At 42.4% G+C, this 27846-nt stretch overlaps 1 protein-coding gene across 2 annotated transcripts in view; it reads left to right on the plus strand.

The window, feature by feature from the left end:
• eps15 (epidermal growth factor receptor pathway substrate 15) overlaps positions 1-27846 on the plus strand; it is a 115505-nt gene that overhangs the window by 80906 nt on the left and 6753 nt on the right. For both annotated transcript variants that reach the window (XM_052012497.1, XM_052012496.1), the window contains exons 14-21: positions 6543-6704; positions 8276-8473; positions 10273-10473; positions 11675-11767; positions 12505-12595; positions 15214-15258; positions 24761-24906; positions 26843-26912. In XM_052012497.1, the coding sequence (XP_051868457.1) occupies positions 6543-6704; positions 8276-8473; positions 10273-10473; positions 11675-11767; positions 12505-12595; positions 15214-15258; positions 24761-24906; positions 26843-26912 (1006 nt within the window). The remainder of the gene's footprint in view (positions 1-6542; positions 6705-8275; positions 8474-10272; positions 10474-11674; positions 11768-12504; positions 12596-15213; positions 15259-24760; positions 24907-26842; positions 26913-27846) is intronic.

Consider the following 27846-nt stretch of genomic DNA (forward strand, 5'->3'; position numbering starts at 1 on the left):
GTATAAATGCTTTCTCAGTGTGGAGCCTCTCTAAGATGGGGTAGAGGGAAAATCTGGACTTGGTAACTGTATATCAGTTGTCCTGATTCTTGAGAGACTTGAAACATTTATGTATGCTGTCCTTGTTTTGTGAGGTTGAAATGGAAGTAATTCTTTTTCTTTTGGAGCTCCAGTGGTAAAGAATAAATGCATAATTCGACATTACCTGGAGAGTGTGAAGCTGGAAATGCCATGGCTTTTAGCTCTTGATTTTCGCCGTGCATCGCTTGAGAGATTGACGTCTAAAATGCTAAAAACCTTTCATCTGTCCTGAATCAACATTTTATAATCAGTCTGAGCACACTATAATAGCATTCTGTGAAGATGCTGTGGTGTCTGCAGAGTTCATACCATAATGGAGCTGAGGGCAGTTCTATTGTAAATGAACACCAGAATCTGTGATGGAAATTTGACACAAGAACGTGAGTGAATGTGACAAGGTTTAAGATTTTGTGGTCAGGAACTCTGTACAATATACAGTTTTAGTGAATTAATATCAATAATTCATTTTATTTAAAGTGGTAACTTCTGGCTCCTGATATGTGTAATTTTGTTTACAGCACAAGTTAAAAATAGAATTTTTTTGGAAGGTAGATTTTAAGAATAAATCAGGACAGCTTCTAATCATAGTGTAGTCAGCTTATTAATATGGGCTAATGAAAATACAGTCTGACAAGTTGAAAGAATAATTTGATACATAATGAGTTCTAAATCTCTGTCACATCAGTGGAAACATTTAGGCAAAAAAACCACAACTGCTGTACAAAATAGGAAGGATGAAAAATTACCTTTCATTATCAGTCTGAGTCTGGGAGCAGATTGTTTGTCTTCTCAGTTAGAGTTTAGAATGTGATGGTTGGAAAAAAATAAAATGTACTTAACTTGTCCAGTTGAATTATTTCTTTTCTGCAGGTGACGGAATTTGATAGGAGAGGAATGTGGAACATGGAAGCAAATAAAGAAGGGAGAGGGAACCCAGTGGGAGGAGTGTGGGGGTGATGGCAGATGGAGTGGGTGGAGGAGGGAAAGATGGAGAAAGAAACAGTGATGGGCTCAGGGGGAAGTGGGGGTGGGGGGGTTGGTTGGTGCATGATGAACCGGGTAGATCAGGAGAGAGAAAGGGGAAAGATGGGGAGCAGTTTACCTGAAATTGGAGAATTCAGTGTTCATGCCATCAGGTTGTAGACTACCTTGATTGGGATATGAGCTGCTGAATAGTCTCTTGTGCCTCCTAAAGAATAGAGGCTTAGCCCACTTAGTATCTCCTTGTTTGACAGATCTGCCATCCCAGGAACCAGACTGATAAATCTTTGCTGCACTCCCTCTCATGCAAATAAATGTTTGTATTTAAGGTACAGAGACTATTTTGTACATGAGACTTTATAAGCACTCCTTTAGAATGAGGGATGTCTTACTTCCACTCCAGTTGTGTAGGTTCTGTAGTGGCTAATGAGGCCAGTGTAGAAATGGCATCTCTTGTGCAAATGGGGTAAGTGTTGGCTGATATATTGAGAGAGCAGGTGGATGAGTAGTTTTTGGGGTTGCCTGTGATTTTTACTGCTTACCCAGGCCCTTTGTGTGCTCCCGACTGTATATCCTTAAGATTTTCAATACCATCCCAGAGGTTCTTCTACCCTTTTGAGTGCTAATGGGCCAGAGATTCCTAGGAGTCAATAGGGTTGGATGCTTTGAGCACAAACATGAATCTTTTCCTCTGTCCACCTGGTGATATCTTCTCATGACGGAGCTTGGAATAGAGTGTGTATTGGAGATTCTGGTGTCAGGCATGTGAATAAAATGTAATTGAGACCTTGATGCTGGGGATGTGGGCATGGTGGCCTGGGAGAGGACACTGACACTCACTTATCTGAGGACATTGACATTGGTTCTCTTATCCTTCCAGTGAATGCACAACATCGCAAATAAGGCCTTTCTTAGATGTGTAGTAAGGCATCTCTACTGTAGCACTCAAATCCCCTCTTTAAAAAGGCCAACGTACCATTTGGAAGTCAAAAAGAACTGTGGATGCTGGAAGTCTGAAATAAAAACGGGAAATGTTGGAAACTTTCAGCAGGTCAAGCAGCATCTGTGGAAAGAGAAACCGAGTTAACATAGAAGAGTCTTCTTCAGAAAAAGGAAAGAGAGAAAACAAGTTAGTTTCAGTTGTAGAGAAAATGAGAGAGGGATTGGTAGAACAAAGGGAATATATAACTGATAAGGTGAGACCAAATGAGCAAATGTGGAAAATTATGCTTCTCTGCTTGTGTTATGTGTTGCTAATAGCAGGGGCTGTGGGACATGCCCAGCAAGCCAGGCCATACTGGTAGAGAGAAAAAAACTGAGCCATAATCACAAGGTGGTGGACAGGCAGAAGTGGCCAGTTCTACTCCAAGCAGAATGAAAGTGTGAGTTACCTAAAGTTGGAGAAATTGATATTGAGTCCAGAGGGTAGCAATGTACCCAGACACAAGATGTGTTATTCCTTCGGCTTGCATTGGGCCTCATCGTAACAAAGTAGGAATCAGACTGACAGGTCCAAGTGGGGTGGATTTGAGCAACAGAGTAGCTCAGCTAGTTGAACCTCTGCCGCACAATGCCAAAGACCTGGGTTCAATCCTGACCTTGGGTGTTGTCTGTGCAGAGTTTGCACTTTCTCCCTCTGATGACATGGGTTTGCTCTGGTTTCCTCTGACATCACAAAGACGTGCAGGTTTTTGGGTTAATTGGCTACTTAAATTGCCTGTAATGTATAGGTGAGTGGTAGATAAGAATGTGGGGAGAATTTTTTTTAATTGTATTAATGGGAAAAAAAAATGAATTGGTGTAAATGGGTCAGCACAGACTCGGTGACGCAAAGGGCCTGTTTTTTTGCACTGTAGTTCTCTGTGACTCCATAATTAAAGTATCAGGCAAGTTTAGGGTTAGTCCTGTGGACTGAATGCAGATTCTCTGCAAGTCTATCACTCAACCCGAGTTTGATTTCTCCTGTGTAAAGGAGAACATTGTGAACACCGAATGTAAGATACTAGTTTGGAAGAAGTGCACGTGCATCGCTGTTTCACCTGGAAAGACTGTTTGTCTCCATGGAATTTCAAGTTTCATTTGGCAGCTTTTTTGTATATTTTTTTCTTTTCTATGATGTAACATTAATTATCTATAAGTACAGTCGGAGTTTAGACTATAATTGTACTTCAGGGTACTTGCATCTTTGGTCTAAATTAAGTCTCTGAAATTTAAGGATGGGGTGGATTATGCTGACATCTGTGAGCAGTTGCAATCAGAACCAATGGAATTCAGCCATTGCAGCTGACATACTGAACTTTAGCGTGTGGGCTGTGAAACACAGATGTCTGGGACTTGCTGATATTATTGACAAATGGACCCCAACAAGTGGGACTGCCATCCCAAGACCCCATTGATTTCTATGGGTATTGTAGGGTGAAAATTTAGGAGGCAAAGGGGAATGTATATTAGTTTTTTTTAAAAAAGCATTGTATTTTGGTGTAACATAACTATCTGTTTTTAGTTCTCTTTACATTTTCAGATTTTAAATTTTTTATTTTAATTAATTTTAATATTTATTAAATATCTCTGAACGTTCAAGATATATAAAGGTTGTTACAATCAGCACAAGTTTTCACAGCTGGCAAAGCCCTGTCTCCAACCTTGCAAGCTGTCAGGAATGACCAAATGTGGCAAATTATGCTTCTTTGTCTGTATTAAATATTGCCAACAACAGGGCTGTGGGACGTGCCCAGCAGGCCAGGCTATACTAGTAAAGAGAGAAAAGCTGAGCCAAAAATCATAGGGTTCCCTCTTGCACGACCCAAAGCATTGCTGTTGTCCAGATCATGCTGCTGGACTCTAGAATGTGATGGGCCAGCAATATCGCCTTAAGCATCTGGCCAAGTTCAGTTTGGATGTCGGCAGTTTTCCTTGCAGTTCTGGGTAAGGGGCTAAATCAGCACAGTCTGATGCAATTCATCACAAAACATCAGTAAAATGTTTTTTCTTTATAATTTTCGTTATCTTTTTGGAAACAGCATTAAGATAAATAATTGGAGAGAGAGAGAAACACCGGTTTACCGAAGTGTTTACTAAATTAAAAAGTAGCATTGTATTTCAGTACCTGATGATACTACAGTCCTTGGGTTATATTACAGTAAAGTCAAAGCAGAGTATATAAACCGGTGTTTAAAAATAGCTCTTATGTGCCTTTGGGGAAATGGAAGCAAAAAACAGACTTATAATTACAACACTGGTGAAGTAGGGATGAAAAATATGCAGCAGTACAATAAACTAAGTTAACTGGACATTCATTCTTTTAAAAATAAATAAGATTCACTAACAGCCCAATTAAAGCCAAAGTCTACTATTTCTGGGAGGTGCAGTAAAAATAGAAAATGCGGTAATATTTAGCAGTTATGGCAGCATCTTTGGAGACTGAGAGTTAATATTTCAGTTCATTGACCTTTATCAGTGCTGTAAACTGTTTAGAATTTTAATGAGATTCATCAGTTAAAAGAGGCAGGAAAAATGGGGAAAGAGGATGAAAGAAATGAAGAGGAAGAAATAAGAGTACAGTCAAGTTTATTGTCATGTACACAGGTACAATGAAAAACTTGCAACAGTATCACTTGCATGCAGGTACAGTCAATACACAGAATCTAAATTGTATGCAAAATTATATCCTACAGTGGGAGAAAAAAGACTGTGCAAAAACAAGACAAGTCCGTGGTAGTGCAAGAGATCGTCCATAGTGTTCCATTGCTGAGATAAGGTTAGGGTTGTGCAGGTAGGTTCAAGAACCTGATGGTTGTAGGAAAGTAGCTGTTCCTGAACCTGGTGGTGTGGAACTTCAGGCTTCTGTACCACCTGTCTGAAGGTAGAAGAGAGAAGAGGGCATAACCCAGATGGTGGGGATCCTTGACAATAGATGCTGCCACCTTGAGGCAGCACCTCCTGTAGCTGCCGTCAGTGGTGGAGAGGGTAGTGCCAATGATGGACCCGGCTGTGTCCACAACTGTTTTCAGCCTCTTGCGTTCCTGTGCATTGGAATTGCTGTATCAGTCAGGGTACTTTCAACAGTGCATCTGTAGAGCTAGAGTGTTTGCTAACATGCCAAATTGATAAACAATATGGTAATGCAGGGCAAAAATGCATCTTTTTTTTAGAAATGAGGCAAGAGGTTGTAGATGGACAGCAGAATCCTTGCCAGCACCTGCAGTACCAAAGAATGGGGGCAGTGCTTATGATTCAAAATTGTTAAACTCAATGATGGAAAATGGTGCCTTTTCCCCAAGCTGACATAGAGTTTCCAAGGAATAGTGTAGAGAACTGAGCAGAATAGGAGTGGGAGAGATAATTAAAATGGCAAGCTCGGGATCATGCTTATGGTCTGTAGGGATGTGGTCAGCAAAGTTTTAAACCCGTGTGCATTTTTATCCGTCCAATGAAGAAAAGGTATCTTTATTAGTCACATGTACATCGAAACACACAGTGAAATGCATCTTTTGCGTAGTGTATTCTGGGGGCAGCCCGCAAGTGTCGCCACGCTTCCGGCGCCAACATAGCATGCCCACAACTTCCTAACCCATACGTCTTTGGAATGTGGGAGGAAACCGGAGCACCCGAAGGAAACCCACGCAGACACGGGGAGAACGTACAAACTCCTTACAGACAGTGGGCAGAATTGAACCCGGGTCGCTGGCGCTGTAGTAGCATTACACTAACCACTACTCTACCGTGCCTGCTCTAAATTTGGAGTTTGGGAAGTGTTTAAGTGAACGTGTTAGAAGCTCATTACCCAAACCAAGAGCTCACGATGAGGATGGGATAAGGACTTAGTTATAAGGCGCTGCTGACTAGATATGAAACTCTTCAATCAATGGGAGGAGAAATATGATGTGAAGAGGGTAAGTTGTTCTGTCAGATGGAATGGGGGGATTTGTGGCTCTGGCAGGGAGGAGGTGAAAGGGCACATGCCTTTGCAATACAGTGTGTTGTGGGAAAGGAAGAGGTTGTGAGGTGCCTGAAGAGTGGCCTGGATGTTTTGGCTGTAATGATCCCCGAGTAGATAATGTCTCTAATTTCTCAGCACTGTAGGTTGTAGTTTGACATAAATAGGCAGAATAATCTGATATTGCATTATATTTAAAATATGACAAGGACCTGTGAGTTATAAATGGTTCAGTTAACTTAAATTAATAGACATTAAATAAAAATGAAGCAATGCTCAGTTAAATAAAACTGTACTGATATATGTATTATAGTTAAAAGTATGCCAGCAGCAGTCCTGAGACTGAAAAATCTAATTTCTGAAGATCAGGCACCACAAAAGTAGTACACTCAGTCAATAGTTGCATTACATCTTGTAGATTATCAAGAAAATGCTCTAGACGTTGGTTTCACTTTCTGCTGTGGATATTTACATCAAGCATGTGTATTTTAACACTTTTGTTGATAAAGTGCATTCTTATATTAAGTGACTGTCTTGACTGCAGGATCTCCAGGATGAAGTCGATAAGGAAAGCACAAACCTACAGAAATTACAAGAGCAGAGGCAAGAAGTACAGGATGTGCTCAGTGGCTTGGACCAACAGAAAAACAAATTGGAGGAGCAGCTGAATGACATCAGGCAGAAATGCACAGAGGAGACACAGTTGGTAAGTTCTAGTTAATTGGAACATAATTATGTGAGCTACATTAATCTTTGTTCTAGAGTTCATCTTAGGGCTAAATCCACACCACCACAAAATGGTCACCACTATTTTCTAGCTGTTTAGCAAACGCTAAATATGCTTAACATTTAGATCCAATATCCTGTTTAATTTTCACTTGCACTTAGTTATAAGGAGCTGCTGACTAGAAATGAAACTCTTCGATCAATGGGAGGAGAAATGTGATGGGAAGGACTGCCTAAAAATACAAAATCAGGAATATTCTGGTATTACTTGGACTGGCTGTTCGTCTCACAGGGGAACCTTAAGACAAATGGGGAGGGGAAAAGAGCAATTTTTTTAAATGGCCTGACAATTTAAATTTAAACTATATTTTTATCCACAAAGGAGATACTCATATGGTAATTAGATGAATAGTCCAGCAGTTTTGTTCCCTTTGGGCTTAGATTGATTTTAGAAGCTTATTTGCAGATGCCTTTGATATTCACAGAAATTCAGAAATACCAAGATGTACTCAAAGATAAAAGTAATATTTAAGAACATTTTTGGAAAAAAAATTAAACACTAAAAAGCACCACACTTTCTTAAAAATAATTAAATACGTTTAAACTGATTAAATGAAACCCAACAGAATTTCTGCTCCTATAATCGTTTGAGTCCACTCTTTTCAATAGGGCTAACATATTTGTGCAACGTTAGCTCTGGATCAGCCGCAGCAGGCAGCTCCCCTAATCTGGCAGCTAGGAAAGAAAATGAGTTGCAAGTAATGGTGACAATGAAATTATAATTCCATGGGGAGTCTTTTGGTATAGTGCAGAGGCAGCCAGTAGCTTAGGTGGCATGGTGGAATATGCCCCAGCCAACCTAATCTAATGCCAAAGCTGAACAAGGGGACTTAAAAGGAAAACGTGGAAGAAGTGATAGAGGTGTTGGTACTTGAGAAGAAGATCTGCTCCATTCCAGATTCATCAGCTAAGGTTGTGGGGTGGAGGCAGCAGGCGTTAATCTGAAGAGATTTTGTTGCTCATGTTTGACCTAATATCCTACAATTTATGGGGTCGGATGTCCTGTTAAGAACTTTGAGAGCCGCTCTCCCCAACACAAGGCTGACTAGACAATGATCCTCGGGGAAGGAAATCTGCTGTTCTAATCCAGTGTTGCCTGCATGTTATTCCAGACCTAACCATGTGGTTGATTCTTAACTGCCGCTTCAGTTTAAGAGTAACTAAGGATGGATAATAAATGATGGCATTGCCAGCAATGTCCACTTACCATGAACAAATAATTTTTTTAAAAATGCATTCAATTATATGAATTTAAATTCCCATATAATGGAATTTGAATTCATGTCTTTACTTCATTATTCCAGTTCTTTGGATTACTATTAATAACATAACAGCTATGCCATCATACCTCTTACTGCAACTCCTGGAATACATCACACTCTATCATGTAATTTTTCTTTCAGAAGAATGCAGACTTAATGAACATTCTATCACATTAAATTTTTGGAATTGTCCAAATAATGTAACACTCATTATTCACTTTGGTTTCAGATCTCATCACTAAAGATGGAGATATCAAATCAGGAAATCCAGATATCATCTTGTAAGGAGGAGCTGATGCGAGCACAGGAGGAACTAAACCGACTGCACCAGGAGACAGCAGAGCTGGAGGAGCGTATGGAGGCGAGTCAAGCCCAGCTGGAACCTATGCAGCAATCTCTTTGGGCATCCCATCAGGAAATTAATCAGGTAAATTGGCCATTGCTTGCAGACACCACATCAGATTACTAATATTAGCTGCATTAGCAATTTATGAATTTCACATTCAATCATTGCATCAGTAAATTAGGAGATTTTCCACTGGAGTAAAACTTGGATAATCCGGCATGTTTGGGACTTTGATGATGCCATAATAGCAGATTTTTCTAGACTATTTGATATTTCTGCTGTTAACCCAGCACGTTTTTTTTTGCTCACATTTTTTAGATGTAACACAAACTAACAAATTTTGCATAAACCCAGTAAGTTTAAAGAAAGTGTGGGAAACAGGGCCCCGTTGAGTTGAATGGAAGTGTGTGACCTGTTCCTCAGTGGTGAATAAGGCAAATGCCATTTGCCACCTTTAATCAAAGCTAGCTTTATGCCAGTGATTATTCAATATTTTTTGAAGATAAATTATAAGCAATATGTACAGTAGCATGCAAAAGTTTGGGCACCCCGGTCAAAATTTCTGTTACTGTGAATAGCTAAGCAAGTAAAAGATGACCTGATTTCCAAAAGGCATAAAGTTAAAGATGACACATTTCTTTAATATTTTAAGCAAGATTACTTCTTTATTTCCATCTTTTACAGTTTCAAAATAACAAAAAAGGAAAAGGGCCCTGAATATCTAGATTAAACCAGATGATCAGATATTCAGGATATTACTAATTAGATATTACTAATTTTATTTTACTAATATTACTGATCAGATATTACTTATTACTAATTGGCATGTTTTTCCAACCATAAACATTGGACTTTTAGTATTATATAACAATGATATATTTATTCAATGTCTTTAACTAGGCAAAATATTCCAAGGCATTTAAGAACAGCAGAGGGTGGATGATCAAAAGTATCAACAAAGATAGCTTTCAAAAGAGCAAAAAGAGAGAGCTTTTTGTATGGAGTGCCAGAGCAAAGCTCTTGAAGATGAACCTATCAAATTTGCAGAAAATGGAGAGTTGAAGAAGTACAGATATCTTAGAGGTGCTAAAGCTAGAAGTGATTACAGAGGGATGGAACAGTGAGGCCATAGAAGGATTTGAAAATAAGTGTTAGAATTTTAAACTTGACATGTTGTTTAACCAGGATCACTGTAAATCAGTTACCATGTGGCAGTAAGTTAATGGGACGTGGTGCAAGTTAGCTCACAGGCAACTGAGGCATCAACTTAAGTAAGCATCAACTTAAGTAGACATCAGCTGGCTTAATTGTCTATAATCATAGGCTGGGCAAATTAAATAGAATGGCACCTAAACAACTGGCAGTCATGGAAAGTTGAGCCTGATATGTGTACCTTGCTGAAAATAGTTCTATGTTTTAAAGTTATTTTAGATAAAGCCTAAACGTATTAAGGGATTGTGTGCATACATTTCTGAACTTCCCTTGGTTATGGAGACACAAGAGACTGGAAATGCTGGAATCTGGAGCAAAAAAATAAACAGCTGGAAGAACTTGGTGGGTTAAGCAGCATCTGTGGAGGCAAAGGGATGGTCAAGGTTTCGAGTCAACACTCTGCATCAGGACTGAAAGTGTAGAGGGAAGATGGCTAGTACATAGAAGTGAGGGGAAGGGATGAGACGGGCTGGTAGGTAATAGGTGAAACGTGATGAAGTGGGTGGGGCTCTAGGTTCCATTTTGTCCAGGCTACATTCAGGTAATTTTCAGATTGAAAACTGGTTGTCTTAAACACAAGTTTATTATTTATAAGTGTCTCATATTGTCCACCTCTCATCTGGGTATTTTAAACATGTTAAATAATTCCTTAAGTTTTGTTTTCAAAGGTGACATCCAAGTTGTCTGAGCTGCACGATGAGGAAAGCTTCAACAATCAACTCAGGTGGCAGAGTCATCTGCAACCTCTTGTCAATGGTAGTGTTGAGCACTCTGATGTCAACAACAGCGCTGGTGAGTGTAATGACCAGAAGGAAAATACAGGGAGGCAAAGCCCATTGGAGAAAGAAGAGACCATTATTGAGCCTGCGGTAAGACATTTCAAACGTTTCAAATCAGTGGTTTTTGAAATAACTTTTGATCATAAATATAAACTGTACTATTACGCGAATTCCCTGTCCTTCAGTTACAAGCAGTTGGACCCAATAAGTGACATTTGAGAGGTCGGTCAAGTTCATTTTTCTGCTCTCTAGATCAAGGAACTTAAAATTAGAAGTAAAAATTGGAGTGGAAAATTGGACTTTGAAAGAGATCACATGGTTGCAAATGACTGACCTACATGTCACGCAAAGTAATGCTGATGGGCTGATCAATTTGATTGATCTAGCTGGATGTCCTATGTACAGAGGCTGTGTGGAGCCAAGCAATATATGCCAGATGGGACACTTTGTTATTTTAGGATTTGGTGAATTGTTTCCAATTTGCCAGAATCCAAACTCAAGATTGACACTTCAAAATTCCTCAAGCAATGTTCAATGGAGATGGGAGCAAAAATATGCTTGTCCTAACTCTCCACTTCCCATATAAAAATAAAAAGTGCTGGAAATACTTAGCAAATCTGGCAACATTCTGTGGAGAGAGAAACAGAGTTAACATTTCAGGTCAGTGACCCTTTATCAGAACTGGAGAAGTGAGAAAACAAGTGTGTTTTAAGTTACAGAGAGAGGGAGGGGTAGAGAGAACAAAAGGAATATCTATGTTAGGGTGAAGACCAAGGTTGTCTAGGTTACAAGTGCTTTCAGAGCCATCTAATTAATAGTTGAGACATCAGCTAAGGAAAGAGATGCGGCAGTGGACACCTTATTGAAAACAAGAAAGGAAATCAAAACTATTGAGGGTGAGTAAGGTAAGAGATTCTGATGGAAGGAGAGCAGAGTGGAATTTCTGGAAGATAAGTGGCAGTGAATTGAACAATAATTGAAAATCAAATGATTAAAATCAAATCAGTTGAAATCTATTGGCATTGTTTGTTCATTCTTGCTGTTAATTTTATAATTCAGGAGGTTGGAGCTGTAATGCCTTTCAGTTTTGGTGTTAGCAATGAGTTTATTTGTTTTTTGTTTATTTTGTCTATCCTCTTTCTCATGCCTGGTTAAACTTTCCCCTTTGCAATAAAGTAATTGTTGGTGATGGTAGTCCACAAGCTCTTAACATTCTCTATTATAATAAGTATTTATCCATTTATTTTCATTGATGTTTTCAGCAAAGCATTTGTCTAAATATTGTTTCTAGGTCAACAATAGTGTTGCTGAACCCATGCTCAACACAACACCTATGATGAAGACAGAACAGACTGAAATTCAACAACCCAGTCTTGCAGAAATGGTGAGTTTGGTTATGTGCATTTTCTTGCATGGAGCAGTAATGTTATTGAAAATTGCTTTTTAGCATTTTAGGCTGGGATGTGATTGGTGGGATTGAATCTCGCTCTCTCCAGGCTTGATTTAGTCATTAAATGGAAGTTTTGCTTTTGGTCAGAAGTATCAGTTTAGTCCTTAATTAGCCCTCACCCATATTCCCATACAGTCATTTGAAGTATTCTGATGCTGCAAAGTGCTACATCTTGCAGCTTTGTTAAACTTTATACAACTTGCTGGAAAGTACTGGTTGAATTTGGTAAGAATTTGAAGACGAGATTCAAGCCAGCATTTTGTTGTCAGTCTTACACTGCAGTGCAGTGTACTGATATGTAGTTGAACAGCAACAATTGTAGTGAAAGGTCATTTTCTTTTATATTTTTACAAACATGTTTCAGATGGTCAGGGCATGTTATTTATATGAAGTTGTGTTGGGAATATGGTTATTTTATGAAATTTATATTTCTTAGCTTTAATATATTTGATGCATTTTAGTTTTGAAATAATTTGAAGAATTTTTATTAATCAAAAATACCTTTTAAAATAGTTTGAATATTCCCATTTTCTTCTGGGAGAATATATAGCTTGAATTTTTGATGTCATCTGAAAAAGGTACCTTTGCAATCAAAAGCAGATATATCTTGAAGGAAGTATTTTAACTGGTATGTACACTTGAACATAAGTATATATTTTTAATTCTTGCAGGAAGATCCATTTGATACGAAACCTAGTGAATACTCCAACAATATTTCAGACCCAAACCTAGACTTCTTTCAAACAGATCCTTTCACTGGAAGTAAGTTCATTTTTTCGACCTCCTTTTGAATATTGAAATTTATTTCTTTATATGATTTTATAAAGTTAGGATTTTTTTTGCCAAATGTATGAAATAGAAAAGATTGAGCTTTCTGCACTCTGGTTGAATCGAACTTAAAAGGAAAGTGAAATGAAAAGTAAAATTTCATCTGTTGTAGTACACACTGACAAAATGCCGCAGAATAAACCAGTGATGTAGCTTATACTTTAAGTTTTTAATTAAACGTACTACTCTAGATTTCAAAATAATTAATGTTTGAGATGGATAGTAACCCTGTTTTTTTAAATTGGCTTGGGGTGCAATTATATTGCACCAATCATTTAACTGCAAAGTACTTGGGACCATCCTAAGTTCACGATTTTTTGAAATGTGTTCACTGGATGTTGATGATGTTGGCAAGACTAGCATTTATTGTCTATCCCTAATCACCTTCTGGACCACTTCAAAAGGCAATTAAGACTTAGATACATTTTGTGGATTGGTTTTGTGTATAGGCCACAATAGAAAAGGTTGGCATATTTCTTCCTCTGAAGAACATTATATTGAACCAAACAATGATAGCAGTCCAGCAGTTTCATGGTCAATGTAACTGACTACGCTTAATTGATTACTTGAATTTAATTTTTCCAGCTCACTATTGGAATTCAATTCATATCAATAGTCTATACCTTGGATACTAATCCATTAATTTAACTACTATATTGTCATTCCACATAATTCCAACTCCTTTATTTCTGTTGCTTTAGTAACTCCAGTGTGCAACTTGCAGGATCGAGGCTTAATTATGGACCATATGTTAGACTAAACAAGAAGAGAAATTACGGATATGCAGAATTCTGCTCCATTAGCTATTTCTTAATGTTGTCCGAAGCTGGTCACTTTATTATAACATGAGACTTATTCACATTTTAGGTGGAGTGGCCATCAAATAGTAAACATGCACTGGACATGTCTGCATTGGAACTAATTCTGACCTTTTTTTTGAAGGCTGCTTTAAAAATTTTTAACAAATAATTTGGTGAATAAAATCTTGTATTTTACCCATTGTGCATGGTGGATTCTCCTGCTCCAAGGTCCTGACCTTTTTTTTCCACTCAACTTGACGTTAGATATTTGCACATTCTCAGAGTTAAGAGGCTCAACCAGATAGAAGGTTATGAGCCCTTGACTGTATTGCTGTCATGTGGAGCTTGCTCTGGAGGACTATACCTTACATTATGCAGTTTTACAATTTCAAATTTCTCCTATAATTCAAAAATACCCAATACAGATGACCTGTGCATCACATTTGGGTTATGGAAATTCCCCCTCACAGAATTCACAAATCATTACCAAAAAATTTGAGATACAGAGTAAAATTCACTCCCACGGAATATATGTGATAAAAGTTAAAATTCTTTTCCAACGCATACTTGACTCATGCATTGATGATGCTGCTTTGTGTTATGGAAAATCGTGATATGGACCAATATCGAGGAATGCAACCCTCCACCCCAGTAACATGGTGGTCACTGTTATGCTACATGATAAGGAAACATGATTTCTAAAATAGCCATAAGGCACTGCAAAATAATGATAGTGTAGAAGTTATAAAACAAAAAGATAGAGTAAGTTACCAGAGAGATGAGGTACCGGCCATAATACATAAATCTTCTACAATGTGACTAATGAATGAACTTTGAATGAAACAACTTTTTGTGAATGCTCATTTGCACTATTGTACATATATACTCCAGAAATGCAATAAACCCCATTCAGATCTCCAGTCTGAAATAAAATCTGAGTCTGTTGCTAGGAATTAAAGTATCGCATTGCTAAGCACCCAAATTAATGGCACATTATTAAGAAGTAAAGTATCATATTGCTAATCACCCTAATTAATGGCACATGGTAAGGAAACATAAAATTCCTGAGGAGTTGTTCAGCAACCAACCAAGCTTCTAAGCACTGCTAATATTTTCACAACGTGTACTTCAATTAGCACCTATGGCAACCCTGATGTGAGCTTACTGCTTTCCAAAGGTACCATTTACCAGCGATGAGCGACCTTTTGGCACTAAGGCTTATTGCAAGTGTCAAAAGCAATGAGAGACCTGAGCCCAATAAGAGTAAGAACATTGAGTACACAACAGTTCAGTCTCTCAAAAACAAAATTTAAATTACGATCTCATTACCAGTATCCAATATTTCTGCTAATCTACCCTACCTTGTATCCCGTCCCCTTATCTCTCTCTCTTTCCTCTCAACATTTGTCTCCCTTTTCCCTCCCCTACATTTTTCATTTCCTCCTTTCCCTTCCTTCACCCCCTCCCCCCAACAACGCTACCCTTCCACAAAACTTCTCGTTTCTCCTTTCTTTGCCTCCTCTTTCCCTTACCTCCCCCTTCCCATTTCAGAGTCGGTTTCATTTCACTTTCTTTGCTAAAATAAAGGGGAAAAAAAAATATCAGCTATATACTATACATAAAGCAGCAATAGTTTGGGATGAGGAACAGTGTTGCACAACAAAACACATACTTGCCTGCGTAATTGCTGTTAATTTCTTCTTGAAGACGTTATTCTTTAAACATCAGTTTATTCAATTATTTTTTTCCCAGGTGATCCCTTTAAGGATGATCCATTTGGAAAGGTTGACATTGCAGGTAAGAAAAAAAACTCGCAAGTTACACTTCCATCTAAAACTGTTTCACCAAGTACGCATTAGGACAGACAAGGTGGCATAGCAATTACCGCTGCTGCTTTGCAGCTCCTAGGTTCAATCCTGACCTCGGGTGCAGTTTGCACTTTCTCCTTGTGACAGCAAGGTTTCCAGTGGGTGCTCTGGTTTCGTCCCACTTCCCAAAGACATGCTGGTCGGCTGCTATAAATTTCTCCTTCGTATAATGTGGTAAAAAGAATCAAAGGGAAGTTGATGGATGTATGAGGGATAATAGTTGCAGGACTACAAGAAAATAATAGGGAGGGAAATGGGACTAATGGACTCTTGCTGTGTCATTAAAATAAGAGTACAAAGCTGATTCTTTCAACTTTAAATATGGGAAAGCTGTTTTTAAAATATAGCAGAGCTTTTGTGGGGTCGTGCATGGTGCAACAAGCAGTTTAGTGATAAGCAGTTTTAGATGAAGCAAGGCGGTCTTATTTAATGCTTAACATATCTACTCTTACAATGAGATCAGTTCAAACATGTAATGGTTTGATTTTTATTGCTTACAGTCATGATTGACACATCATTAGTGAAAATTTGAATTTTAAATTTCTGCTACACCAGCCCTATAAACATTTTTAAAGGAGTAAAAGCTCCTAAGGGACTTTACAGGAGAATTTTGACTCCAAGCCACAACATGAGACGTCAGGACGGGTGACCAAGAACCTGGTCAGAGTGTAGGTTTTAAGGAGCACCTTAAATAAGGAGAAGTGGATAGAGAGATGGAGTAGTTTAGGTAGGGACTCCAGATCCTGGGGCCCTGGCAACTGAAGGCACCAGCACATGTGGTGGACCAAATAAGATTAGGGTTGCAAATGATGCCAGAATTTGAGCTGCACAGATACCTCAAAGCTTGTAGGACTGGAGCAGATTGCAGAGACTGGGAGAAGTGAGACCACAGAGAAAGTAGAAAATAAGAGTAACAATTTTAAAACTGAGTTACTGCAAAGATAGAGACACAAGAAATTCTGCAGATGCTGGAATCTGGAGCAATACGTAAAATGTGCTGGAGGAACTCAGCAGGTCAGGTAGCATCTATGGAGGGAAATAAACAGTCGATGTTTCGGACCAAGACCCTTCATCAGGACTGGAAAGGAAGAGGGCAGAGGCCAGAATAAGAAGGTGAGGGGAGGGGGAGGAGCACAGGTTGGCAGGTGATAGGCGAGACCCGGTGAGAGGGGAAAGGTAGGTAGGTGGGTGGGTGGGGGAGGTGGGGAAGATGTAATAAGCTGAGAGGTGATAAGTAGAAGAGGCAAAAAGCTGAAAAAGAAGGAAGTATTACTGCAAAGAAACCTTTGTGCATCAGCAGGTACTCAGTGATAGGTAAACAGGATGAGCACAGGTCTGAAGACCAACCAGAAGAGCATTTACATTATTTACATGGATGATGGAATAAATGGTTGTGTGGCTAAGTTTGCGGATGACACCAAGATAAGTGGAGGAGTAGGGAGCATAGAGGAAATAGAAAGAATGCAGAGGGACCTAGACAGTTTAGGAGAATGGGCAAGGAAATGGCAGATGAGATTCAATGTTGAGAAATGTGCAGTTGTACACTTTGGAAGCAGAAATAAGCGGGTAGATTATTATCTAGAAGGAGAGAAGATTGATAGTGCGGTAGTACAAAGGGACTTGGGGGTACTCGTACAAGATACCTTAAAAGTTAACCACCAGGTTGGATCGGTGGTTAAGAAAGCGAATGCTATGTTGGCATTCATCTCGAGAGGTATAGTGTATAAAAGTAAGGAAGTGTTGATGAGGCTCTACGGGGCGCTAGTGAGGCCTCATTTGGAATACTGTGCGCAGTTTTGGGCCCCACATCTTAGGAAGGATGTGCTGACGTTGGAGAGGGTTCAGAGGAGATTTACGAGAATGATTCCAGGAATGAAAGGGCTTAAGTATGATGAGCGTTTGTCGGCTCTTGGACTGTACTCGCTGGAGTACAGAAGGATGAGAGGGGACCTCGTAGCGACATTTAAAATGTTGACAGGTAAGGATAGAGTAGATGTGGCTAGGCTGTTTCCCTTGGTGGGCATGTCCAGGACCAGAGGGCACAATCTTAGAATTAGAGGGTACAGTTTCAAGACAGAGATGAGGAGAAATTTCTTTACCCAGAGGGTGGTGAAATTGTGGAACTCCTTGCCACGCACAGCAGTGGAGGCAGATCAGTGGGGGTATTCAAGGAGGAGATAGACAGATATCTAAATAGTCAGGGTATCAAGGGATATGGGGATAAGGCTGGAAAATGGGATTAGAATAGTTTTTTTTCCTTTTCTTTTCTTCTTTTTTTCCCACCCCATTTCTTTTTCCCTTTTCCTTGGAGCAGACTCGATGGGCCGAATGGCCTGCTTCTGCTCCCTTGTCTTGTGATCTTGTCTTGTGATGTGATCTTGTGATTTCTATACAATTCTATCAGGAACTATTCTCCATTCAAGGGAGTGACAGGTATGTATCATATGCATTACTTATCAGCAAGGACCTGATACTTGCTCAGCACCTCCAATGGAGTGAATGACTCAGGTACTCACTGTATACAGAAGCATCATATCAAACTTCATTTCACATATCATGGTCCCAATAGAAAATTGAATTGAATTGATTTTATTATTGTCACATGTACCAAGGTACAGTGGAAAAACTTGTCTTGCATACCGTTCATTCAGATCAATTCATTATACAGTGCATCAAGGTAGTACAGGGTAAAACAATAACAGAATGCAGAATAAAGTGCAACAGCTGCAGAGAAAGTGTAGTGCAGGTAGACAAGGAGGTGCAAAGTCATAACGAGGTAGATTGTGAGGTCAAGAGCCCACCTTATTGTACAAGGGAGCCATTCAATAGTCTTAATACAGCGGGATAGAAGCTATCTTGTGCCTGGTGGTACATGTTTTCAGGCTTTTGTATCTTCAGCTCGATGGGAGAGAAGAGAAGAGAGAATGTCCAGGGTGGGTGGGGTTTTTGATTATGCTGTCTACTTTTCCGAGGCAGCCAGAAGTGTAGACAGAGTCCATGGAGGGGAGACTGGTTTCCCTGATGTGCTGAACTGTGTTCACAACTCTCTGCAGTATCTTGCGGTCACGAGCAGAGCAGTTGCCATACCAAGCCATGATGCATCCGGGTAGGATGCTTTCTATGGTGTATTGATATAAATTGGTGAGGGTCGACGGGGACATGCCAAATTTCTTTAGCCTCCTGAGGAAGTAGAGGTGCTGGTGAGCTTTATTGGCTGTCGTGTCTACATGGTTGGACCAGGACAGGCTATTGGTGATGTTCACTCCTAGGAACTAGAAGCTTTCAACCCTCTCGACCTCAGCACCATTGATGAAGACAGATGCATGTGCACCATCCCTTTTCCTGAAGTCAATGACCAGCTCTTTTGTTTTGCTGACATTGAGGGAAAGGTTGTTGTCATGACACCATGTCACTAAGCTCTGCTTATGATATGGCCTACAATGGTGGTATCATGTGCAAACTTGTAGATGGAGTTAGAGCAGAATCTGGCCACGCAGTTATGAGTGTACAGAGAATAGAGTCAGGAGGGGGCCAAGGACACAGCCTTGTGGGGCACCAGTGTTGAGAGTAATCGTGGTGGAGGTGTTGCTGCTTATCCTTACTGATTGTGGTCTGTCAGCAGGAAGTCAAGGATCCAGTTGCAAAGGGAGGTGTTGAGTCCCAGGTCTCGGAGTTTAATGATGAGTTTGCTTGGAATTATAGTAATGAAGGTGGAACTGTAGTCAGTAAGCAATAGTCTAACGTAGGTGTCTTTACTGTCCAGATGCTCCAGAGATGAGTGTAGAGCCAAGGAGATGGCCTCCACTGTAGACCTCTTTTGGCGGTAGACAAATTGCAATGGGCCAAGGTTGTCTGGGAGGCTGGAGTTAATACGTGCCATGACTAGCCTCTCGAAGCACTTCATGATGGTGGATGTCAGAGCCACCAGTCGGTAGTCATTAAGGCACATTACCTTGTTTTTTCTTAGGTACCGGGATGATAGTGGTCTTTTTAAAGTAGGGAAAACAGTGAGAAGACAGGGAAAAGAGAGAAAACAGTGGGGAATTTCCTGCTCTTTCTCTACCATTTTTTAGTTTTCATTCTGTGGTTAGTATTGGAATCTTCCATCTGAAACGTTGGTAGCTGCAGGAAGTTATATTCATGTTCCTATCCAGATAGTACAAGTGTATTCCCTGTGTGTCTCATTTACGCTTCACTCAATGGCCACATCTGCTATGGAAAGAATTGCACATGTACTGAGCAAGGAAGTGATGTTTATTATTACATTGTGGCGACTCACCGTCTAGTCGGGCGAACCGGCTCGGCAGTCGGGTCGCGTGGCGTCGGAGCGACGAGGCCCAAGATGGCGGCAGGCCTCGTCTTTCCGAGTGACGGGGAGAACCCGCGCGCAGGAAAGTCCTGATGACATAGGACTTACGTCATTGCCGGTTGTTTTGGGCAGGAACATTCTCCCTTAAAGGGCCCGCGCAAGGCGGGAAAATAAACCAGTTCTGTTTGGCAATCCTCCGAGTAGAGTCTTGTTTTATTCCGCAGTAGCAACCGCTACATTGGTGACCCCGACGGCCCAAACAGCTTTTGGACCCGCGAAATGAACGACAGCGCAGCAGCCAACGCAGTGCCCCTCAAGCTGCCCACCTTTTGGACACTTCGGCCCAGCGTCTGGTTTGACCAGGCCGAAGCGCAATTCCACCTTCGGCAGATCACCTCCGACTCCACGAAGTACTACCATGTGGTTAGCTCTCTGGACCAGGAGACAGCCGCCTAGGTTGGAGACTTCATCCAGTCGCCTCCGGAGGAAGATAAGTACCCGGCTTGCAAAGACCTTTTGATCCGGACCTTCGGCCTCTCCAGTCGGGAGCGCGCCGCCCGCCTGCTTCATCTGGATGGCCTGGGGGACAGATCCCCATCCGCCCTAATGAATGAGATGCTGGCATTGGCCGAGGGACACAAGCCATGCCTGATGTTCGAACAGGCCTTCCTCGAACAGCTCCCCGATGACATCCACTTGTTGTTAGCTGACGCCGACTTCAGCAACCCCCTTGAGGTGGCCGCCCGGGCAGATGTTCTTTGGAGGGCCAAGCGCGAGAGCGGTTCGTCTGTCAGTCAAATCACCAGGCCGCGAGCCCAACGCCCGCCTCGCCCGGCCCCAGCAACCGAGCAACCACGCCCCAGGAAGGCAGACGACGACACGGGTGACCAGCTGTGCTTCTACCATCAGAGGTGGGGTGCGGAGGCCCGTCGATGCCGCCCACCCTGCAAGTTTCAGGGAAACGCCAGGGCCAGCTGCCGCTGATGGCTACGGCGGCTGGCCGCCGACAGAGCCCCCTCTTCGTTCAGGACAAGAAATCTGGACAGCGTTTCCTCGTTGATACTGGAGCAGAGGTCAGTATTTTGCCCCCGACAGGCCGCGACACTCGTGACAGGCCACCAGGTCCTCTACTCAATGCCGCCAACGGTACAATGATACGGTCTTTCGGCACCCGTACGCTTCAATTACACTTTGGCGGCAGCCGTTTTACCTGGACCTTTACCCTTGCCACCGTCGCCCGACCACTCCTAGGAGCCGATTTCCTTCGGGCCCACAACCTGTTAGTCGACCTGCGAAGGAAGCGGTTAGTCCACTCTAGCACTCTCCGGACCTATCCCCTGGGAGAAATCAGCCCACCAGCCCTGCGCCTGGACTCCATTTCCCTTTCTGGTGACAATTTTGCCAAGCTCCTAGCCGAATTCCCATCGATTTTGGCACCTTCGTTTACAAACTCTAGGCCCACACACGGGGTACGACACCACATCATTACCACAGAGCCACCCCTTCATGCCCGAGCACGACGATTACCTCCAGACAAGCTCCGCCTGGCAAAGGAAGAGTTCCGTCACATGGAGGAGCTGGGGATTGTTCGCAGGTCAGACAGCCCCTGGGCCTCCCCCCTGCACATGGTCCCCAAAGCCACCGGAGGGTGGAGGCCCTGCGGCGACTACCGCAGGCTGAATGACGCCACCACCCCGGACCGCTATCCCATCCCTCACATCCAGGACTTTGCAGCGAACTTACACGGGGCCCGCATCTTTTCCAAAGTGGACCTCGTTCGGGGATACCACCAAATCCTGGTCCATCCGGATGACGTCCCCAAAACTGCGATTATCACCCCATTCGGCCTGTTCGAATTCCTTCGGATGCCGTTCGGCCTTAAGAACACCGCGCAGACCTTCCAGCGGCTGATGGACGCAGTAGGCCGAGACCTGGACTTCGTGTTCATTTACTTGGACGACATACTGATCGCCAGCCGTAACCACCAGGAACACCTTTCCCACCTCCGCCAGCTGTATTCCCGCCTCCGCGATTTCGGCCTCACGATCAACCTGTCCAAGTGCCAATTTGGAATTGACTCTATCGATTTCCTCGGCCACAAAATCACCAGCGACGGGGCAACACCCCTACCCGCCAAGGTGGATGCTATCCGCCATTTTGCCCGCCCCGACACAGTCAAAGGCCTACAGGAATTCCTTGGGATGGTCAACTTTTACCATCGTTTCATCCCTGCAGCAGCCCGTATCATGCGCCCTCTGTTCTCGCTGCTGGCTGGTAAGGGCAAGGACATCACCTGGACTGGCGAGGCTGCGGCTGCTTTTGTTAAGGCCAAAGACGCCCTGGCAGACGCCACGATGCTGGTACACCCCAGGACTGACGTCCCGACTGCCCTCACGGTAGACGCGTCCAACACCGCGGTGGGTGGGGTACTGGAACAGCTACTCGAAGGCCGCTGGCAACCCTTGGCATTTTTCAGCAAGCACCTTAGACCGCCCGAACTGAAGTACAGCGCTTTTGATCAGGAACTTCTAGCACTGTATCTGGCGGTCCGGCATTTCCGATACTTTCTAGAAGGCAGGCCTTTCACCGCTTTCACCGATCATAAGCCTCTGTCCTTTGCCTTCTCCAAAGTCTCCGATCCCTGGTCAGCTCGTCAGCAGAGACATTTATCCTACATTTCCGAGTTCACAACTGACATCCAACATGTCTCCGGAAAGGCTAATGTCGTTGCTGATGCACTTTCCAGACCAACCATCCACACCTATCCTTGGGTGTCGACTACACGGCCCTAGCTGACGCACAGCAAGCCGACGACGAACTGCCCAGCTACAGAACCGCAGTCTCGGGTCTGCAGCTCCGAGATTTCTTGGTTGGTCCAGGTCAGCGGACCCTACTTTGCGACGTTGCAATGGGTCAGCCCCGCCCTATAGTCCCTGCAGCCTGGCGGAGACGCGTTTTTGACTCGGTACATGGGTTGGCGCACCCGTCCATCAGATCTACTGTCCGACTGGTCGCCAGCAAGTTTGTCTGGCATGGCCTGTTCAAACAGGTCAGTGAGTGGGCCAGGACTTGTCCGCACTGCCAGACGTCAAAAATCCAGCGACACACCAAGGTCCCACCACAGCAGTTCGAGCCCACCCGTAGGAGGTTCGACCACATACACGTCGACCTCGTGGGCCCTCTGCCGGTTTCAAGAGGAGCCCGGTACCTCCTTACCATCGTGGACCGGTTCACGAGGTGGCCTGAGGCAACCCCCCTGACTGACATCACAACTGATTCCTGCGCCCGGGCGCTGCTCACAACTTGGGTCTCACGTTTTGGCGTTCCAGCCCACATCACTTCAGACAGAGGCACCCAATTCACTTCCAGTCTCTGGGCTGCATTAACGAATCTGCTAGGGACGCAGCTGCACACCACCACGGCCTACCATCCTCAATCAAACGGGTTGGTGGAACGTTTTCACCGCCATCTGAAATCGGCCTTGATGGCCCGCCTGAAGGGTCTTAACTGGGTTGACGAGCTGCCTTGGGTCCTGCTTGGCATACGCACTGCCCCCAAAGAAGACCTCCGCACTTCGTCAGCTGAGCTTGTATACGGGGCGCCACTAGTTGTCCCCGGGGATTTCATACCTGCCCTTCGGGACCAAGGGGAACAACCCCCAGCAGTCCTACAAAGACTGCGCGAGAAGCTTGGTGACTTGGCCCCGATTCCCACCTCACGGCATGGTCAAGCCCCATCCTGCCAGCCCAAGGAACTACGGGACTGTAAGTTTGTTTTCGTTCGCAGGGGCACACCTCGGGCGCCATTGCAACGACCATATGAGGGACCGTTCCGAGTCATACGGAATAACGGATCCACTTTTATTTTGGACATTGAAGGCAGGGAACAGGTTTTCACGGCGGACCGCCTCAAACCGGCCCATTTGGATCTGCAACAGCCTGTCGAGGTTGCCACGCCGCGACGCAGAGGCCGCCCCCCTAAGCGGCAGCTGGCACAGCCCACGGACCTTGGGGACTGTCTCGCCGGTTCTGGGGGGGGTTGTGTGGCGACTCACCGTCTAGTCGGGCGAACCGGCTCGGCAGTCGGGTCGCGCGGCGTCGGAGCGACGAGGCCCAAGATGGCGGCGGGCCTCGTCTTTCCGAGCGACGGGGAGAACCCGCGCGCGGGAAAGTCCTGATGACGTAGGACTTACGTCATTGCCGGTTGTTTTGGGCAGGAACATTCTCCCTTAAAGGGCCCGCGCAAGGCGGGAAAATAAACCAGTTCTGTTTGGCAATCCTCCAAGTAGAGTTTTGTTTTATTCCACGGTAGCAACCGCTACAACATCATTTATTAAGCTATGCAGGGAGAGAGAGAGAGAGAGAGAGAAATAGATGAGGATGGGGGGGGAAATCAGTCTTGCTGTTTAACAGCATACCAACTTAAAAAGGGGTTAGATCATCTGTAGATCTAGCTATGGAAATGTATGATAGTAATTTCAACTTTATATAATCTGGAAATAATGGAAATTATTTACAGGATTTCATAACTTGAAAAGATGACATCCTCAAAGGAGGATAAAACTGTTCAGATTAAATTTTTGGTAACTACTTTTTCTTGTTCGTAAAACTTCTGCGGTAGATTCTTTGCAATATGAACAATCTCTGAACCATCAGTGGATCTTCACAGAAACTCTTACTAGGATTCCACTTGGAACTCAGTCAGATGCAATTTGTGACTTTCACATGGTTAGAACCTGCTAATTAGGTCCAAATGATTCCAATTTTTGCTGGGCTTTCTCAGTTACAACCTCAAGCTTGAAAATCCAAAAACTGTACATGCTGGAAATGTGGAATTGAAAACAGAATCTGCTAGAAACACTCAGTAGGTCAGGTAGCACTTACTTAAAGAGAAACTGAGAGAATATTTCAGATCATAGACCCTCAGCCAGAATGTCATGAAGCTGTTTGTCTTGATTACATACAGCCTACATTTGGAGGAATTTTGTCCTGCCTATCTGGGCTTAGTAAATACTTCTAATGAACTCAAACTTAACTGATATTTATGGTAGGTATCAACTCTGCTGTAACTGATTTTTCATTTTACATATTCTGCTGTAAATTTTTGTTGTGATGATTTGCAGATCCTTTTGGAGGCGATCCTTTTAAAGGCACAGACCCTTTTGCAGATGCCTCTGATAACTTCTTTCAGCAGTCTGCAAGTGACCCGTTTACAGTCACAGAGGCTGATCCTTTCAATGCTACATTAACCAACACTAATGTGGAATCAGTAAGTATGGAAAAAAATTATGTATCCAATAGGCATTATTGCTAAACAAAATACTGTACAAAGAGACCAAACCAGAAATGATAAAGCAGCCAGTGATAACAGAATAATGATATGGAATGAAGTGTTTATTTCTATAGCCTTGCTGTGCTGTATGTTCCTGTTAATAAATAAAAATGGAAGAGCAGAAGAATCTTCATCAGGATGCATTTCAGAGTATTCCTGCCATATTACAATGTCTAATAAAAAGCTGGATCTTGAGGGTAGCTTACTGATTAAATTACTAAACTATCAATTACTGGATGAACTGTGGGTTTAGATCTCATCGCTGTAACTGGGGCATTTGAATTCAGTTAATCAAACACTTCCTTGAATAAAACCTTGAGTCCCCAATATTGGCACAGAAGCCACTGGATAATCTTTAAAAACTAACTGGTTGATTAATATTCTTTAGGGAAAGAAAACTGCTGTTCTTACCAAGACTGATCTTTGTGACTTCATACACTTCAGTGCCTAGCAAAGACATAACAAAGCAAACCATTTGGTTCAAGGGTAATTTGTAATGGGCATTAACTGTTGTTCTTAACAACAAATATCACATCCTGAAAATGAATACATTTTGAAAACAGTTCTGGAGAACGTGGCCTAGAAATTTACTTGCTCCAGGAGAAGCATTCATTTTGAGGGTCAGTTGCTGCAAAATTCAGTGGGACCTGAGGCACACAGCATCAGCTGATCAACAGTGGCCCTTGCACACTTTCTTTCACATGCTGGCCCATTGCCAAGCATACAAAGGCAAGTCTAGGACTGGAGGCCAGGTCCAGGAATGTGATGGGGAGAGAGGGTCAGTTTATTAATTCAGAACCTCAGCCAAAATCAGACTGTGACCATGGCATAGACGATCAGGGAGGCAAGAAATGAGATTGATGGGTGGGAGTCCACTGCAAGGAGGTGGGCGAAGGAACCTACATAAGCAAGGTTCCCAACCCTGGGCTGAGGTCTGCTTGGAGCAATACTTTTAAAACATGATTGTTCTGAAAATACCCATAGACTGGCACGTCTCAGAATAATATGACATAATTTTTTGGACAATGCTCAGAGTGTTGCTCAGAAAATCATGGCATTCTGTGCGGTACTGAGAAGGAAATTGACAGAAATTTAAGCTACTTGAGTTGCATGAACCTTGAACTGTTGACATGAGCCAAAATTAAAAGGTTACTGAAACCTTTTAGATGCCTGCTTTTGAATGATAAGATCATTAATGGAGCTGTATTCTTCCCTTGATATTTTTGTCTTCCATGTTCAGTCCACAAATTTAGTGTTAATTATATTTTTAAAAAACTACGATTTATGTAGACTCTTTGATTTTCCTGGGTATCCCCTAACTCTTCACAGGCAGGGTCCCAACCAGGCAACAGCAAGATAAATTACAAGATGATCTGTTCAACTTAGTGATACTTTTTGAATGGTATAAATTATCCAAGAACCTGAGGAGAACCACTGCTTTTATTTGATTGTAGTACTTCCCTGGGAAATTGGGAAATTCCTGCTCTTTCATGAAATCCCTCTTCAGATGCTTTAAGTGATAATAAGGACTTCCAGAAAATTTTAGTCATTTCTGCCTATTTTGGGATATATCTATGTTCTGATTTCATAACTTTCTGATTCACCTGAAAAATCAGGGCAACCCACAAAATATTTTTGTGAACCGAATTCTAATATCCTGATTCTCTGTGTCCCAGAAAAATTGGAATTTCTTTTATTTAGTAAAATGACATGTTGGGCCGGAAGGGCCTGTTACTGTGTTGTATAAATAAATTTTTAAAAGTTAAGTTTTAAAATATAAAATCTCATTTTGCTGCTCAGTTTGTAGGTTTTCTGAATTCGCAGTGTATATAAAACAAAATTTAGAGTTATGTTTATCTACATTTGATTTTAGACAGAAGCAATAAATGCCAATGATCCATTTGTTCCTGGTGGTGGTACAGTCTCATCCAGTGCTGATGCAGGTGAGAAATTTAATTCTATAGCATAGCAGAATTTAACAGTTACAAATACACATACATATTCATGTATTTGAAGGTACTGTTAGATCAGTCTCCTGTTGTTTACAGGAATTGGCTAATTTGGTATTCATTTCATCTTCTTCACATTGCCATGAGCATATTCTTGAGTGGTCTCGCACTCGCTTTTGCTGCCCTTTTAGTGCTCTATGCTTCCACCTTTCCAATTTATCTGCCTCTACATCTCCAGTCTTTCCATGACCTTTACCTAACTCTCCATCTGCCAATTTCTGTTTCCTGTTGTCTTTCATAAGCAATCACTCAGGGCCAAGGCTGCCTACTTCCACTCATGTTCCGTGGGTTCTGAAGTGACTGATGAAGCTAATGTGGGAATTGTATTGTCTTCCTCACACAGGGCAGCAGGTGGATAGTTTGTGAAATAGTGTTCTCCATCCTTGGGCTTTCTTGTTCTCCTAATGCATGGACTTGAGATTTTCAATATCATCCCAAACATTCCACTTTATATAGACTTGACAAGGTATTTCCAGGAATTGGGGAGGATGTTGCAATTTTTCCAAGGAAGTTTTGAGAAAATCCTTGTCCACCTGGTAATCTCTTCTCAGGCAGAATTAAGACTAGAGTGTCTGGTTTGGGATTCTGGTGTTGGGCATGTGAACAATGTGGCCTGCCCAATCTGTTCCCTAGTGCACTGTTGTCTATTATATTGACTATTAGCCACATGTAACTAATTAAACAATCCATGTCTGGTGAATTGCATTTTTGATTAGGAATTTTAAAAGAATAATTATAAGATATGTTTGGCATAAAAGCCAAGTATTCATGCACTTGGAACTGGAGGGCTTGCGTTATAAGGAGAGATGGGATGGGATGGGCTGGGGCTATTTTCCCTGGAGCATCAGAGGGTGAGGGGTGACCTTAC

This window comes from Pristis pectinata, chromosome 3 (genome assembly GCF_009764475.1).
Source record: "Pristis pectinata isolate sPriPec2 chromosome 3, sPriPec2.1.pri, whole genome shotgun sequence".
Taxonomy (NCBI): Eukaryota; Metazoa; Chordata; class Chondrichthyes; order Rhinopristiformes; family Pristidae; genus Pristis; species Pristis pectinata.